Below are 17965 nucleotides of genomic sequence, written 5' to 3' on the forward strand. Positions count from 1 at the left end.
CCAACCATATCACACAGCTTTCATCAGCAGATGTAACGGTCAAGCTCAAGGGTTGCTCAGACAATTGGAAAATTAGAACATCTACAAACCATGAGAACTGAGCAAACTCCTACTGCAGATAAAGACTGTGTATTGTGCTTGAAAACATTAGAACAAGCACATTAGTGGACCTTGAGCTTAGATAATTTGTTTCAACTGCTGTTTTCAAAGTCAAGAATGAACTTTCAAGCTAAATGACAAGTGAAGTAAGGATGGACAGTCTTTTAATTTTTATACCACAATGTATTAATTAGTAATTCTCCAAATGAGATTAAGGAATTAGTACTTAGTCCCTTAATCTCGAAACCCACCGGCTATCGGTCTGATGACTCTGGGGTCAACAGCTAATATTTCGGGGGTTCTTGTGTAGCAAGCGGATAACTGGCAAGACTTCCTCTGCCGTCCACCGGGTCGTTAACATTAGACCTGAGAAAGGAGTTCTAGTTAAGAGACGACATCTCTATATAAACAGATATCTGCCTTCATATAATTCCACAACATAAAGACTAACATTTTAATCAAATATATTTAGTAGAGTAAATCTAGTCACATCTTTTGAATAATGATGAAGAATATGCAATCATCTCTGAACCTTTTCCAGAGCTTTATTTCTGGATCTGTACACAAGGTATTAAAGTACAACAGAAAATACAAAATAATGTTTAACAAAAGAAAAGAAAAAAACAACTTAATGTTTATGTACAATTCTTATAAACAATAAAGATAGCTTCTTGAACATTTCTCATAGTGAAGTTTTTGATTGTCTATATTTCTGGATATACATTTTTAAGTTTTGTAGGTTTTTATTCACAAAGGTGTTTGTTTTCTTCAAAGGACTCGTTTTCTTTTTCAAAAAAACAACTGCTATAATTTTTCCTTTTTAAACTTCAAAACACAATACAAAATATAAAATAAATTTGTTTAGTGCTTTCTTGCACACACAAGTCTCAAACCAGAGATATCAATAAAATATCACATTTTCGAGAGTTCACAGGGTGGTGAAAAACCTACTTCTACTACTTAATGGCCTTTACATTCTGACAGTTTTTCTGAGTCTTTGTACAAACCACAGGTGAAATAAATACCACTGCACTGCTAAAGCTAGAAGAGCTTGGAGGACCTACTGCATTATGCACATTGCATTAAAAGAGAAACTAGCTCTCCACATACTTAGAGCAGCAGCCATCCCTTTACCATCGAGACAAATATAGACGACATGTAATTTAAAAAAAATAACGAAAGAAAGATGAGCGTCTTTTACACATGGCTGCAAGTTTTGAAGGCAAAATTGCAACATTGAGTAATATCAATAAGTCTTCAGGTAAAGCCGTTTTCAGTGGTACACTTGAGAAACAGACAGCTGGCATGCGTGGTTTCAGCTGTGTTCTGGGGTTTATGACTTTCCAAAAAGACAAACAAAATTTAAACACCAAGTCAACTGGTAAAATGCAAAACCCAAAATATCTGTACATATCTACAAATTATTGCCTTTTGACAAGGAATCAAATTAAAACCTTTGTATCAACAAGTGTAAGAGGTCCGTTATAGACTTTTTAAAGGCTATTTGCTAATTATTTACATGAAACGCAGAAGTGAATATCTTCTCTGATGCTGGCCTTGGAAAATGATTTACTTGATCAAACTTAATAATGGTTTATAAGCATGAATCCTGTCTGTACACACATTGGTAAATTACTGGATCTATGGACATGACGAACATTATGTACCCCTGAAACAAACTAATTATTCATAAGCACAATGCATAGATAAATTAAGTAAACACTACTGCATCCAATCAACTGACAATGACCCGCTTAACATTTTACAATTCACAATTATGGACTTCAGTCAAGAGAAAACCGCTCCATTTCCGCTACTAGACTCAAAAAACTGTTGACTAGATTAGACAAGGCATTCTCTAGTCAGTACAGGTTAGGCAGAGGTTAAATACAAAATCTGAGTGGCTTTAAATAAAGAGATAATACTGCTAGCAGGTTTACCCAAGCTGGCAAGTGGTCTGAACATTGCATTACTTGATTTAGGAGCATAATCTAACTTTATTTTTCTGAAGGGCACATACAACTAAACTCTCCTAAGTATAGCATCAGTGAAAGGATTAAACAAAAGCTCAAAAAAGGTAAAAGTATATGTAATAAATACACACTTTAAGGTGCCTGATGAGGTCCATGTTTAAATGATTATTTACCTAACCAATATCTTTGCATTGCAATATTATTGTTATGGTTTACTTGTCTGACTGATACCCTCCTAGAAAGAAGCGGGATTTCAAAAGATAACTTGATATCCCAACTGTAAAACAGGGCGACTCCCATTATGCTACTCTGCACAGGTATTCTTCATCAGCTGTTTAAAAAGGTTAATAAAAAAAAATTATCAGTAAGTAACTATAATTTGGATTTGATGGGATGAAAAATAGTCAAACATTCAAATGTTCCAACATGGCCACTCTGAAAAGTTTAGAAGTAAGCAAGCAGACCAACTGCAGACAAGCTTCAACAGGAAAAAAAGAAAAGAAAACCAAACTGAAAGGCCTTAGCCACTGTAGCCAGCACACTTCCTGTTCTCCAAGCTAATCTCCATGCTAGTGTTGCTCTTCAAAAAAAACCAAAGGAAAAAAAAAAAAAAAAAAAAAAAAAAAAAAAAAAAAACAAAAAACAAAAAAAAAAAAAAAAAAAAAAAAAAAAAAAAAAAAAAAAAAAAAAAAAAAAAAAAAAAAAAAAAAAAAACAACATCTTAGTTCAACATTGCACCATGCTCGTACGCTAAAAAAAATAATATAAATAAATATAACTGGCGAATATATATATAGTGAAATTATATAAAACATCATAATATAAATATATATATATATATATATATATATATATATATAATATATATATATATATATATATATATATATATATATATATATATATATATATATATATATATTATATATATATATATATATATATATATATATATATATATATATATACATATATATATACATATATATATACATATATACATATATATACATATACATATACACATATATATATATATATATATATATATATATATATATATATATATATATATATATATATATATATATATATATATATATATAAAACAAATTGGATTCTCCAGTGAGGTCAGTCTTATGCACAAGTGGGATAAGGTGTTTCAAAAGGGAAGAACAAAAGGATGAAGACGAGGAAGATCACTCTGACTGAAGTGCCGCAGTGTGCTGTGTGTGGTGCCGTGCATGTGCTCCCAGGAAACCGTTGGGCTCGCCGCTGCCAGCCAAACTCCCAAAGTCTGTGACAGAAACTGCCATTTTTGCGCCGGTGATTCGGTGGTGGTGCGTTGTTGTCCGTCGTGCTTCAAAGTCCATTCCAAGGTTACCCACAGACACGTCATTGATAAAGGAGTCAGGCAGGGCCATCTTGAGTCTCTTGGAGGGCCGCTCGCAGTCCTTGTTGACACACACTCCCCCTAGCTGGCCCAGATCAGAGTGGTAGAAGCCGGCGTCGAGCATGTTGAGGCAGTCGGTGTCTGCGCCATTAGAAGGGAACCCGAGGGATTCGTCGTGGTTCAGAGACCCACGATGGAGACTTTCCAGTGGGGTAAAGCTGTAGGAGTCCATGCAACCAACCTCCGCAGGGTTGCACACTGTGGCTACAGTGTTACTCAAAGCTGCAAAGAGACAGGACACTCAATTAACATTGAGCAGGGTTCAGACAGACATTACTGAGTAAAATAAAAGAACTATTGAAGCACTATTTTTTCATTTGTAAGAGAGATGGAAAGGCTATTTTGTGTTATGTGTGCACTTTTCCTGTGCGGCCCTCAATCATGCTAATCCCTAAATTGGTCCTCATGGTATAGCATGCCATAAATATGTCATTAAAAAAAAGCATCATATAGTATAGTATGCCATATCATAGTGTGTCATAAAAATGTCAAAGTCACAGTATAGTATGCCATAAAAAATGTCATAGTACAATACAGTAGGTCATTAAAATGTTTTTTTTTTTTTTTTTAAAGTCTAGTAGTCCATAAAATTGTTATAAAAATGTAATTGTATAGTTATATACAGCCATAAAAATGACATAAAAATGTCTGTATGAAAAGATGTTCCATTTTTTTCCTTCCCGATATCGATTCCGATACCTGAACTTGCATATCGGCCGATATAAAGTACCGATCAGATACCAGTGCGTAAAACATAAAAGAAAATATATAATGTGTAAATATATATATTTTTTTAACATCTGTATACTACTAACCCTGCATGGATGTGATATGATTGCTATCATTGTTGTATGGCCTGGCTCAGGTAAACCCTTTGCAAAACATGAACAAATACATACAGAGAATGATGCCATATAACTTTTTTTGTCATCTAGTTTGTCATAACTGAAAAAGAACAAAAATACATAAATCTAGGAATAAATAATTATTTTAAAAGACTGTTAGCGTGCAGCCAAAATTTAGTAAAATAAAAAGGCATTCAAAATATTAAATAGTACAGTAACAGTATAAAACAGTAGTGAAACACCAACTGAAATTAGCAACACTGGTGGGACTTTGCAGAGCAAAATGTCAAAATTGTTAATAAAATATTTGTTAAAATAATTGATTCTCCAATTAAAAACAATCTTTGTTTGAGTGATCCGATAGATTAATAAAAGAGAAACTTTTTATATCCAAGCAAAATTGGTATTGTAACTGAAATTCCCCTAACCTAATTAATATTGAATCTGTATCAAACTGGGAAATCATTGGCATTATACCCGAATGTTACGCTCTGCGCTAGCAGACCAAAATGGAAATAAATGATTCTTCACTGCTCTCAAAACAGTAGTTGCTAGTGGCAGCAGAGTGCAACTTGATGTGTAGGCTACAGTTTTGGAGCGTCAAAGAAGAATTGATTTCTGGTCAGCAAGACTGGTTCAAGTCTAAGTCCGTGCGCAGACCTTCGACACACTGGCGTGCCTGGGTCTCCGTGACCAGAGGGAGGGGAGCACAGGGAGAACTCCTCCCAGTTTTGCCCCAATTTGTTGTCGGCCAACATCATAGGTGTGATTGGCATAGGACAAAAAAGCAGGAAAATACACGGTGCACCCATGATGCGGCGACAAACTCCCAACTGGACCTTCATCTGCCACGACTGCCGGACTCTTTCAAGTACATGTACTCCCTGTCTCCGCCGATCACTTGGTAGCTTTGAGACACCTGGTCAGCTGTCAGTTTATGCCAGCTAGCTTCTGTTAGCTTCCACCGACGGCTCGCCATAGACAGCATATGGCCATAGACAGTATATAAGTATATGGCTCGCCCAGCACATCTGTGTTCGCTGCGTAGATCTCTTTGAAATTACGATTCCTACGCCAAGACCTGCCCTTCAATCACTACTATTGGCCAGGCGGCATCCATGCTTACGCAAGGTAACGTAACCTGATTTGTTCAGGTCTTATCCCCTGACCAATCGGCTATCCTAACCTTAACACACACCCCCCCCCCCCCACCTAAAATTTTTTTTGCGGATTTGCATGATTTACAAGAGTCTCATTTTCAGGTCGGAAAAGCCGGATTTCCGGATTTATCCAGAAGAATCACACCCCTGCAACATCCGCATCCAATCACAGGGATGCGTCGAGGCAAGTAATCACAACTTGAAAGGGGCGTAACTTCAAGACTGAAGGGGTCCTAACTTGAAAGATCTTGCAGGCTGCAGATGGACACACTTGGTTTTATTTGAATAAAACTACTTTAAAGTTGATAAATTACGCAATATCGGATCGATGAATAAACTCACATACTCGCTAAAACCAAGGCAGCATTGGAGAAATTTCCGATACTGGTATCGGAACAACTTTAATAGTATGCAATAAAAATGTCATATGCCGTAACCAATGCCTTTAAAAAGTCATAGTATAGTATGCCATTACAAAAAAATCTTTATAGTAAGTTACAGAAAATGTCAGTGTAGTATGCAGAACTAAGTCCCATTACTGACCTGTGAGATCGCTGGCAGTGATGGAGTTCAGCAGGCTGAGCTGTTGGTCGGTGGTGGCCTCCAGCCGTCCTCCTCCACCTGCTCCTGAACACACCGAGGAGGAACTGTCCACTGCCAGGCCCTCCGCTTCATCTACCAGCCGGTCCATCAGGTCACTGGATACAAAGAATCATGTTTAATTGTAAGTTTCGTTCAAATTAAGTACAGTACACCTTTTGTCATTCTCATCGTATTTACACATAAGCAAAACCACAAAGAGAATACAACAGATTAACAGATTCTTCTTCTGCCACTTACGTTACACCGGGATAGCAGCTATACTTTTTCTTCCCAAACCGATTCTGCTGCACAAAGAAGTCAAAGCGCTCCGACTTTTTCCACATGTAGTAAAACGCCACACATTCAGCTACTGTTCGTGTTGTGACCTGAGTGGGGAAAAACATTAAAAAGGGATGAGAAACTTTCACAGCTTTATGTGTACCTTTTCATGCTAGTCTGAAAGGGGAATCTCGTAAGATCATGAAATAAGACTCACTTTATGTTTCTGTATGAGGTGAAAATTCTTGTCATACATCTGTAGTGCATGCTCAAAGTTCTTGCATTCCTCTTCTGACCACGGAGGTGATTTTTCTGAAATGAAACCAGATATATGTTAACGCTCTGGGGTCTAAGCCATTTTTTTCCCAATCTTTGGTTCGCCTGGTTTCCTTGTGTAATATTTCTTGTATAACCTCAACCTTGTAATGCACAGGTTACATCAAGTTATGGACATCTTTTTTTTTTCAGGATATGTATGCTGGATGGATGTCACATGAATGTATAAATTATATATAATATACAAAAAGAAAAAACTAAACTGAAATTGAATTTCACAGAAATGTACTGAAATCACACAGAGAACAATAAACAAATACGTTAGGCTTTTGAAAATTCTTCGCAATCAGGGGAAACAAAAATAAACAGTGACTAACACAAACAAAACCATTTAGATTTTCTTCCCACAAACGTTAATACACTTTTATCCAAAATGTTGTGTCATCTCCATTGCATTTCCTGTCTGCTATTAGACATCAGGAGGCTAAATCAATCTCATTTCCAGGGCTGCCTAAATGACCTGCCAGTGTCTGCTTACAATACACACAGACTACATACAAGGCCCTCCTGCTTGTTTCAGGATATAGTGCGTTCCATTTACCTCGAAGCTGGGAATGACGTCACACCCAAGTTGAATGCGTTCCATTTACAAGTCAGATTTTTCACTGTGGCGTTAGCTCTATCCAGGTTAGCCATTGTTAGCAATACCAGTTGATAACAGCGCATTACAGTGTTTTTTTACAAATGGAACACACTATTGGGGTTATTTATTGGCTGAGCAAGCTGCCCGTTTCCTGACATGACATCATGTGATTGGTCGACACAGCCAGCAGTCTGACATCAGAAGCCAAGATGGCAGCGGCTAACTAGGGATGCACCGATTCGACTTTTTCAGTCCCGATACCGATACCAGGGCTTTGTGTATCTGTCGATACCCGATACGATACCGTTGCTGAATTAATAATAAACTGTATACCTTCCACATCATACCTTCCTTCCACCATGTGGAAGACACTAAAGGCACCAGACCTTCCTAACTAAACATTACTTTCCTAACTAAGACAAAATAACAGATGTAATGTATTGAATTCTTATTTGTTATTTAAAAAACAATTGTGCATTCAAATCGAAAATATAATGTAATCAAATTTCTTAAAATAAATTTAAATACATAATAATGGGCCATCAATAATGGGCCACCTTTATATAAATTTATAAAGGCTTATTCTACTGTCAGGAGTACATAGAATATCACAAAAACATGTTAATGTCATCATGTTTACTAAAAGCTTTAATTAAGGGTTTGCTTGGCTCCACGACATTATACAATAACTTTGTATGAAGGGGAATCCATGAAACAGTTACAGAAGCTAAACTATTTGTATTGTGCAAACTGCAAAGTAGTAAAATAAACTCAAATCGAATGAATAGCCTACACATACAGACAACTTTAACACCGTTTCCCTTTCAAAACTAAATAGTTGTAAGCTAGTACTGTATAACCACTACCTTGGCCACAGGTAAGTTAGGTTGTTGTAGTGTGGTTGTAGTGGGGGACTGAACGTAGCTCCGCTGTCAGCCTCCTTCGCTGTTTGAATAATGTCAGTAGGTTGGCGGACGTATTTCAGCGAGGCAAGACATCTTAAATCCAGAGTTTTAGTCATTGCTCTGAACCCGTCTTTCTCAACGGTCTGTAGCGGGACCGGAGGTGGATTGCGTTCATAACGTTGCTCCGCTGCATGCTTGAAGTGACAGGTCTTTAACGTTAGCACAGTAACATTAGCACGGCCGAGTAACGTTAGAGCGACGGGCAACAACAGTGGCTTAATCATGTCCGATTTGTTAGAAATAAAAAACTTGGGAACAACAGACGGCTCCTCTCTTGAGCACACGTTGTTCTGGTGTATCTCTGGTCTTTCTTCATCCTCTAGCTAACTTTCTTCTCGGTTCTTGTGCAGTAGCGACCGTAGCCTTTCCCAGCTTAACAGACTGTTATGTTACCTGGCTAGCAGCTGTAATGTTACCCAGCATGCCATTCGGCAGTGTAGCTACATTTGTAAATGTAAAATTATTAGTGTTAGAAACTGTTTAAGTCTCAAATTGTTATATGCTTTGGTGTTTTATCCTTTTAAGAGAGTTAGTTGTGGGTTATTAATTGTTGTGTTATAAAGTTACTACCATGAGTGAGAAGGGTACGCAGTTAAGAGGGGCCCCGGTGCTGTGACGGAGTGTAAAAAAAAAAAAACTCCAGCTATTTTTGCAATATCGGGGCCGATATCCAATCCTAATATTGGATCGGTGCACCCCTACGGCTAACCGTAAAAGAGCGCCCTTCACACGACAAGATGACTAAATTACTGTTCAGTCATGGATTTATCAGTCTGGAATTATTGTGCAAAGTCTCAGAAAAGTCACTGAAGTTGCAGGCCAGATTACTAAGCTTTTGTAAGCGCTACGATTGCACTGAAGCCCTCTTTAGAAAAGCCCAGGCGCAGAGATATTGGAGATTACGTGACTTGATTTTGGATTCATAATTATTTATTTAACAAAGACACTGTAATTCCATGATGGTTTAAAAAGCTTCTGGACGGCCTACAATTGCTTGGGAGGACCTCATAGAAACAGCGCATTAATCTGCTTCCGGAAAAAAAAAGTGAGTCCCTGCACTATATTGATCTGGAGATATTAAATAAGACATAATTAGTGTTAATACATTTTTGGTGCACAATCATGCTATCCATATGTAAACGAAAGGGTAGATCGACCAGGACAATGCAAAACACAGGATTGAATCTTACGTCACTACCGAATTGATTAATACAAAGATTAACACATTTTTTTAACTGACTTGTAAAGTGTACAGAGATCTATGTGATGTGCACTTTAAATAAATTATGTTGAAAACAACAACTGGATATAAAATTATGAAGTTATCAAATATCAAAATCCTCGCCATGTTTGAACGTCAATCATACAATGACAGCACACAGAGATATAAGGTATATGTAGATATAAAGGTTTAGGCCGGTTACACACTGGCTGCGTGGCGTTTCTGTTGCGTGTCAGCTGTGTGGATTTTTCTATGTCTTTACACACCAGAAACGTGTCTGACGCGGTGCTGCTGCTGCTAGCCTTGTCTGGACACATGTATGTTTCCCATTGATAAAATGAAATACCATGTTAAACACAAATATATTCTGATTTGATTACAGCAAAGACAACGTCGGCAGTATTGATGGCAAAATAGGCTACAGAATATTTCGCTCTGTATTGACAGGTGCAATATTAGAAAATCAATTTTTTTTATTTTTTTTATTACATTTATATCAAAACCTAGAGATTTTCAAACATGAACATGTCATTTATTAATATGTATTCATGTCTAAATGACAAACGTCTTTTCCTATTCCAATTTGCCTGGAAACGCTTCCAACACACTTGCGTGTCGCATGAAAAATAGGCGTTTGTTCTATTTCTAGCAGGCACGCGTTTTCGGCGCAGCTCAAGCCGCGCGTCACACAGGCAGTGTGTAAGCTCTAACCTGTTAACATGGGAGCCGAAATATAAAACGGACACGATACGCAGCTGACACGCTCGCGCGACGAATCCAGTGTGTAACTGGCCTTAGAAGCAAAGGCTAGAAAAATAAGGTCAAGTGACCAGAAAAATACAATCCCCTGTACATTGTGTTGTACAGACAACAATTCCGTAATAACAAAATACTTTTGTGAAACCTATAATTTTTATATTTCCGTAGACTGTAAGTGATGTGTTGATTAAACTCAATTTCGAGGTAACACTGTTGTTGAATTGCTTTTTGTTGGATATAAGGGTGGTTCCTATACTTTTGCTCCTCGCTGGGTAAATCGGGGACAAATATTCAAAGATATTTAGAAGATATATATCCGAAACCTAAAAGTTAAGTTTGACAGAATGAGCAATTTGACTGCAAAGTTTTTCATCATCAACATTTAAGAATGCCGGTAGCTCACAGTGTATTAATTGCTATTAATGTACCAATGCAGAGTTTCACCACCATGTTCCACCAAGTCAAATGTAAGACTTTTTAAGACCATTATGAATTCAATTCAAGACCTTTATTACAACACCAACCAAGCCCTAAATTCGCTAAACTTGCACTTCCCCATAACATACAATCCGAAAAAGACTGGCGCCAATAACACGAAAGCTGATTGGCTGCAATATAAGTTGCATGTTGGTATCATTTGTAGTCCTAATACAGCAAAATGATACGTGGACTAGCGAAAGAACTACAATACCACGGAATAAATAAATAAAAAGAGCATTAGAGGTAGTGTTGCATGGACGTAGGAAAATTAATACCCGTTTAAAATTATTTAACACCTACAACTATGGCTTTGACTCCGAACTTCGTTATTCGAATATTTAAAAAAATGATATTCGAACGAATATTAGCCAGCCCTTAATATTCGAACCTGTTATGGGCATTATTTTTTGTAAATGCGTTTGCTTGTAAACGTTGTTTTCAGTTCAGATTCCGAGGCTTTTTCACGCATTTCAAAATGTAACTACACGTCGCGGCGACGCACGTCTCTCGGCCGTGGCTCGGTAGCGTTGAATTCCCTCCTAATTCTCAAAGAAGGCAGACTTGCCCAGGGCCAGGCCAGCTCAGCGGCGACTTTCTCCCGTCGCGTTCCGCTGTCTCTCCTACCTACACCGGCGCCGCACCCTGTCCCTTCTCCCCTTTCTACCTGCCTGCCCAGTGCTGCTGCACATGAGGAGAGAGCACAGAGGGGATGGCGGGGCTGCTCCTCAGTCACACAACAGAAGAGAAAGGTGACTGTTTCTGCGGCCACAGGAGAGAAATACATTGTGTGGCCAGTATTGGACAATACTGGCGACTCTTTTTTTATTTTACAGAAAGTCGCTGTCTTTTCTACAGAAAGTCGCCACATTTGTCGCTAGTCGCTTTTGTGAAAAAAAAGTCGCCAAGTTGGCAACACCGCCCACACACACTGGCTCGACGCACACACCAGCACACGAGTATAAACATCAGACCACTTACGTAGGCTACGGTGAAAGCTCCGAACTTCCTGTCGAAAGCACACTGTTTGTGTTTAATCCAGGGTCTGACTTAATTTCTTTTTTTAAACTGAAGGCATTTAATGGTCAAAATATTATTAATAAATATTCGAATATATTTGAATATTAATATTAATATACAAACGAACTTCGAATATGATTTTTGGGCAAAAGTCAAAGCCCTACCTAGAACACAATACTTCAGTGAATTTAAGACTTTTTAAAGGCCTAAAATTTTTATTTTGAAATATAAGACTTTTTAAGATGCCGCGGAAACCCTGCAATGACATTTGCTTCATGCATACAGTAGGAAACGTTTCCTGTGCTTACCTTTTGAGGACTTTAAACGGCTGCAGTGTCTCTCTAGTGCTTCGCGAGTGTTGTAGTTGCACTTGACAAGCTCATGCAAAGCCTATGTGGAAAGAGTAGAGTGGTCAAGACTGGAAAATTGGCCATATGACTGGAATTTACTTTAGAAACAAATAATCTGAAGAATTCAAAGCATGATTGTTCACATACATGGCCAATACAATGCTCATCACAGTGTTACAACATGAAAAGATTGATAAATAAAGACATGACTGACCTGCTCGTTGTCTCGAACATGCATCCATGGTTTGTCACATCCTGTCTTTTCATCTGAGGTCCGTGACAACACGTCTGACAGAAATGTTCTAACCTTGTTTTCTGGCAATATACCTGGGCTCCATAATAACTCATCTTCATCCTCATAAACTGCATAACAAAGTACATCACAGTAAGATTAGTCACCTTGTGTATTATTATTTTATGGATAGAAACATATTAAGCAATCACATAAAGAAAAGAAAACAAAGTCAGGCACACATGCTGAAATTAAAAAAACAGCAGTCACCTTTCTCTCCATCTTTGTAGTGACAGAGGCCAGAAGGGACCTCTGCTTGGTAGTGTGTTCCCACCATTATTTCCTGTGATAAAAATCAAACCAAAAAAAAGAAAGAATACAGAGCATGTTTAGCAAACCAGTGTTGATTCAACTTAAAACAAAGTACACTTTATGTATTCCTCTCTTAATGGGTTCCAAAATGTGACATTTACCTTTCTTGAGTCCTCTGGGCTTGGGCCATCTTCATCACACTCTGACTCTTTATCACCATCAGAGACAGCATTAGCTGATAAAATAATAAACAACACATAAATACTTTGACATGCACCGATTTCAAATTGCACCTCCTGTGTGCTAATGCCTGATGCTTTACCTACCAAACCTGGTGTAAATTCTGGTTCTAGGCATGTTAATAATTAACCATTTAACCAACAATAAAACTTTTGACAGATTAATACTTTCAGTAGCTAACAATATTATTAAAAAACATATTTTAAGTAATTAAAACACATTTGTTGCATGGTAAAAGTTGAATAGGCTATACAATCTATTTCCTAACTACTAGTTAACTTGCATTTACTTGCGTTTTAAGCTCTTTTTTTCTGCTAATTTCGTGGCCCTCATGACTGATTGCTGGACCGCCCTCACAACGGCCAGCTACATGCCAGGCTCGGACATAAGATCCGGACAGCTGCATACTTGTACTGATCGCATGGACATGCAAACGGTACCGGGAAAGTGGCTGCATGTGTCCACAACGATTCATGCATGCAAGATTGTGGCTGCATGATCAGTATAAGTCTGCAGCTGTCTTTGGACACAGAATGTGGAAAGCATGTGTGAGTCTCCCAGAACGGTGAACTGGGACTCAGTTGCCTGCTTGTTGGTTACGGTTACTGATCGTTTAACGAGGGTCAGCTATTGGTCAGAAAAACTCTAAATCAGCATCCATATTTGGTTGAATTTTTTCCAACATACTTACTACATAAGTTCACCTAAATCTCTTGAAAAGAGCAAAGTATGCACACACAGCTGGTTCATGACGTGGTCATAATGTTCATTGACAAAATATGTCAGTGCTGAAACGAATACTCCATTAATCAAGTAGGTTTTTTTATTTGATTGATCGTATGAGTCTTTTATCAATCAAAAATGCCAAAATGTTGGCATTCACAGAGAATGAGACCTTATATCATATTATTGTTAATTACATATCCATTTGTTGGACAAAACAAGTAATTAAAAAAAATTGCATTGGGTTCTGGGAACTTGTGATGACCATCTATTTCACATTTTATAAACTAAATTATTAATCCTAAAACAATTGACAACTTAATGAATCATGAGAATAATCATTTGCACATTTAACCTAGTGTAGTACTCTGTGCTCAACTGTAAGAAGAGGCACTGTACCATTTGTGAGTGAGAACTGCCACTTCCATTTCTTTTTCAATTTGGTAGCTTCTTTTTGAATTATTGCAAGCTTAAATTTTACAAAGCTACAGACAAAAAGTACTTACATCGAAGTGTTCTTGGGAAGAAATCGGTAGCCTCATGGGAGGTAACTGAAGGGGTCAGATCATCAGCTGAGGACTGGGTCTCCTCCTCATAGTCCCCAGACAGCAGATCTTTAGCTATTTCCTCCTAGAAAGAAATAATTATGTCCATTGTATACTGGGACAGACCAAGGGTGATCAACAGAATATCTAAATTACATATTGAAGATGAATACATTTACTTCTAAGCATTTTTCCCAAATATATTTATTCACTACATTACAGCATTTATTTACCTTGTCCAGAGTCATGTCAGGCAGCTCATCAGTCAGGTCTCCAGAGGAGCTGTCTATACTAGACCCTGCAGAGGCCTCATAGCGATAGATGGCCAAAAGCTCCTCCAACGGCATGTTCCCCTCCTGGTAGAAAAACAAGAGGAGAGGCAAAATTAGTTTTGCCGTTTCATCACAATTCATATAAGATATGAACTTGATTGATCCCACACTGGGGAAATTCACTTGTTACAACAGCTAGAATCAAAAAATGAAAAAAGTAATTGAGTGATAAATAAAATTGAAACAGCTATATACACTATATATACACACCTTTCACTTGAGTAAAAGATAATGAAATATTAAATTGTTTAGAAGAGCACAAAATTGTTAAGAGCACAAACTTTGCTCTTAAAGTATACCAGATGTCGGCTACAAAATTTTCTTCTGGGGAGCATGCCCCTGGAAAGGTGAGGGTAAACTTACCTGTAGACTATTTTTTTTTTTTATTGCAATACACTAGGGCTGAAAGGATTCCTCGAATAACTCTGTACAGTAGGTCTACTGCAAAATCACACTAGCTTACCACGATAATAGCACGACGTCTAACTTAATCATCCATTCCACGAAGAGGACCGACTAAAGTAAATCACAGAGTCATATGGACGATAAAACTACACCAAACACAACAACTACCAAAAACAAAGACAAGAAAATACGTAGTGGTGACCACGATCTGATGAGCCGACGCGTTGACTATCCCTTCGGAAAAACAGCTGATTGTTGCGCCTCTCTCTCTCTCTCTATAAAAACAGCTGATCAATGATCTAATAGCATAAGTGTAACAGAGCTGTGTGACATTATAATCAAATATATAAATGAAAATAGGTTGAGTATAACTAATATTTACATATAGGCCTACTGTATATACAGATCATTCTCAGGTTGAAACTTGTAGTTCTGAAAGTTAAGGTAATGTTTGTGTATGTTTAATGTATGCCTTAGTTTGAGGTTGATATCATTTGAAAAAAAAAAAATCTTTAAAAACAATGTAATATGGCACTTAAATGCACTTAATGTTTAGTTTTTTGAGAGATGATATTGTAAGCAATGTAGGCAAAACAAATGTTGCTTTTTCCGAAAATATTGCTTTTTTCCCTAGTTTGGGTTGTTTAAAAACGCCAAAAAAAATTATCCAATTAATCGATTGATAAAGTGCTAGATTAATCGATTACAAAAAGAATCGATAGCTGCAGCCCTACAATACACATCGCAATATATTGTAATGTCAGTTCCCCCCCCCCCAATATCGTGCACCCCTACCCCGCATCATCATAAAGGTCACAAGCAATTGTCATTGTGTTACAATACCACACTTTTTTCCCCAAGTGTCAATATTTGCAGCCCTACTGCATTAAGAAGACATACACTCAGGCTTTTGCATTAACAATACATAATAACCTTTAAATTGGCACTTTACATAGACAGATCCTGCCTTTTGTGCATTCTTTTGTTTACCTTTTCAAGATCTGCAATTTCTGAGCTGAAATTCCTTCCTCCATCCAGAGACTCTTCCTCCTCTAGAGTCCTTTCGTCATCATACTCATGGACTAACATTTCTGCTGTTGGGTCAAAGTCATGGTCCTCCGACGATAAAGAGCCAACTGAGTGAGAGAGAGAAGGTCTGTTTTTTACACTAAAAATTTAAGATGCACACTTAAAAGATTCACATATACTACATACATACATTCACATATAGCTAGTTACTATAATGCAATCAGCAAAGCATTACATTTTGTCAATTTCAAAGTCATTTTCTCTGATAAAACATGTAATACATTGGATATTTTAATCTTGACATTTATGTTGTGCAAAATTGTGTCATTAAAACATAGATACATTTAATCAAACTCAATTCATAGCGACGGTTTTCTTACCTGGACTTGAACTCCCTAGGGAAGCCTGCAAAAGAATAAAACCAGAGCATAAATGCAAAATGTACCTTTATACCTTGGAATTAAAATTATTTATTTCGTAAGAGACGGTCGAAGTAAAAAATAGAGGAATATATTGAGGGGGACAGTTCAGTTTACGCAGTGTCGGCTCCTGTAACAGTTAGCTATCCAGCAAGCTAACCCCAAAGCTTACCGTTAACGTTAACGTTATGCATCGACAAATGTAAACAGTAATTTGGTTTGCTCGGTACTGCAATCGATAGAGTTGGATGATCTTTACAATACAGGTGCCGCTAATTTAGCCCAAACAGAAAAAATAAATTTCCATTCATAACAAACACGATATAATCAGTTATTTCCTTTAACCAGCAAGCTAACGTAAAATTTACGTATCAATTTACACAGCCGCTACACCAAAGCAGCTGAGCGAGGCGCAGCGGCCTTGTAGTGAAGGATCAGTCCAGACATTCAAGCATATTTTAGAGAAATAAAAATGACAATTGTGACACGAAACACGCTATACAGAAGGCAAAAGCTATTGTTTCTTCAATCGATAACATAGAAATGAAAAATATAGCACACAACATTTAAAAATATCGATTTAAGATCGATTGCTTCTCCCCTGTTTTCCCTCTTACCTCCGCCATATTGGTACCTTTAGCTAATGGGCTCGTTCTTGCGCAGTACCCGGATCAGCGCTCTGAGCCAATCAGAAATCCAGGTGACCATTGTAGTCGTGACGCTGTTCATATCAACCACTGAAAAATGCCAACCTCTGATCAGACTAACGGTAATAGTTTATCAACGGTAGCCTACTGTATGAAAATATAAGAAACACAAATTTAAAAATTACATCGCCATTTCCAAAATGAATTAATAGCATGGCGTTGAGCTTGTTAATACTACACACAATGACATTTTACCAGAACATTCCTAGAATGTTCTGTGGACATCCCAGCTGATTTCCTGTTCGCCTGTTTACCGCAGCTATGGCATTTAAAAAGCTCGATTTTATCACAGTTAACATTTTCAGACCCTGGCTGTAAGAGCTTTTAATTGAAGTCACATTGCCTGGAAATAGTGAGATTTTCGGTTAGATCATTCCATATGATCATTTTCTGTAATTTTTACATAGGCTATAGCTATTAATCAGAGACTGTTAAAGCTACTAAAAACTACAAATCACCTAGCCTAGTTGGTGTTTATGAAAACAAAATTAGATCTTTAACAAATTGAAACTCTTGTTTGAACACTGTGGACAATTTTTTCTCATAGCCTATAGGCCTAGTTGTATCAGCAGTTTTGCTATTCTAATTTCCATCCATCATGTAGGACTACTCATAAATCTTCATGTAAAAATATCTGAACTCTCAAATAATGATTTGAACTAACTAAATTAAAACAATTATGTACAGTCATCTTTTTCAGAAATACATTTTAAATGTAGTGATTTTACAGGCCAGCAGAGGGCAAGAGTACCCTTTACTGTAAAAGTATGACTACAAACACCACTGAGATTCACTCCATATTTCCTTCCTTCTCCCTCCCTTCCTGGTTTGGATGATGGTGAAACCTCGTCATATTTGATCATATAGTAGGCTAACATGTAAAAACAGGTTGACTCTTTAATCAGGCACGGGTAAAGG

General features: G+C 37.4%; 1 protein-coding gene across 2 annotated transcripts; it reads right to left on the reverse strand.

Moving 5' to 3' along the window:
* Positions 1 to 3190: 3190 nt before the first annotated feature.
* mier3b (mesoderm induction early response 1, family member 3 b) lies at positions 3191 to 17054 on the reverse strand. 2 transcript variants are annotated; one of them, XM_039804534.1, is made up of 13 exons: positions 16958 to 17054; positions 16302 to 16326; positions 15883 to 16028; positions 14389 to 14511; positions 14117 to 14240; positions 12809 to 12882; positions 12606 to 12678; positions 12318 to 12466; positions 12062 to 12143; positions 6609 to 6703; positions 6371 to 6498; positions 6074 to 6228; positions 3191 to 3747 (listed from the first exon to the last, which is right to left on the reverse strand). In XM_039804534.1, the coding sequence occupies exons 1-13, from the start codon at positions 16964 to 16966 to the stop codon at positions 3272 to 3274; spliced, it is 1659 nt and encodes a 552-aa protein (XP_039660468.1). In that variant the 5' UTR covers positions 16967 to 17054; the 3' UTR covers positions 3191 to 3271. The 2 variants fall into 2 exon arrangements, with proteins under 2 accessions (XP_039660468.1, XP_039660469.1); XM_039804535.1 differs by lacking the exon at positions 16958 to 17054 and adding an exon at positions 16513 to 16750.
* Between the last annotated feature and the right edge of the window lie 911 nt (positions 17055 to 17965).

This window comes from Perca fluviatilis, chromosome 6 (genome assembly GCF_010015445.1).
Source record: "Perca fluviatilis chromosome 6, GENO_Pfluv_1.0, whole genome shotgun sequence".
NCBI classification, from domain to species: Eukaryota; Metazoa; Chordata; class Actinopteri; order Perciformes; family Percidae; genus Perca; species Perca fluviatilis.

Coding starts and splice junctions, on each gene's coding strand:
- mier3b (XM_039804534.1), bottom strand. Junction 14,512..15,882: donor AAATTGCAGATCTTGAAAAG/GTAAACAAAAGA, acceptor TTTTTCTACCAG/GAGGGGAACATGCCGTTGGA. Junction 3,748..6,073: donor CACTGCCAGCGATCTCACAG/GTCAGTAATGGG, acceptor GTCTCTTTGCAG/CTTTGAGTAACACTGTAGCC.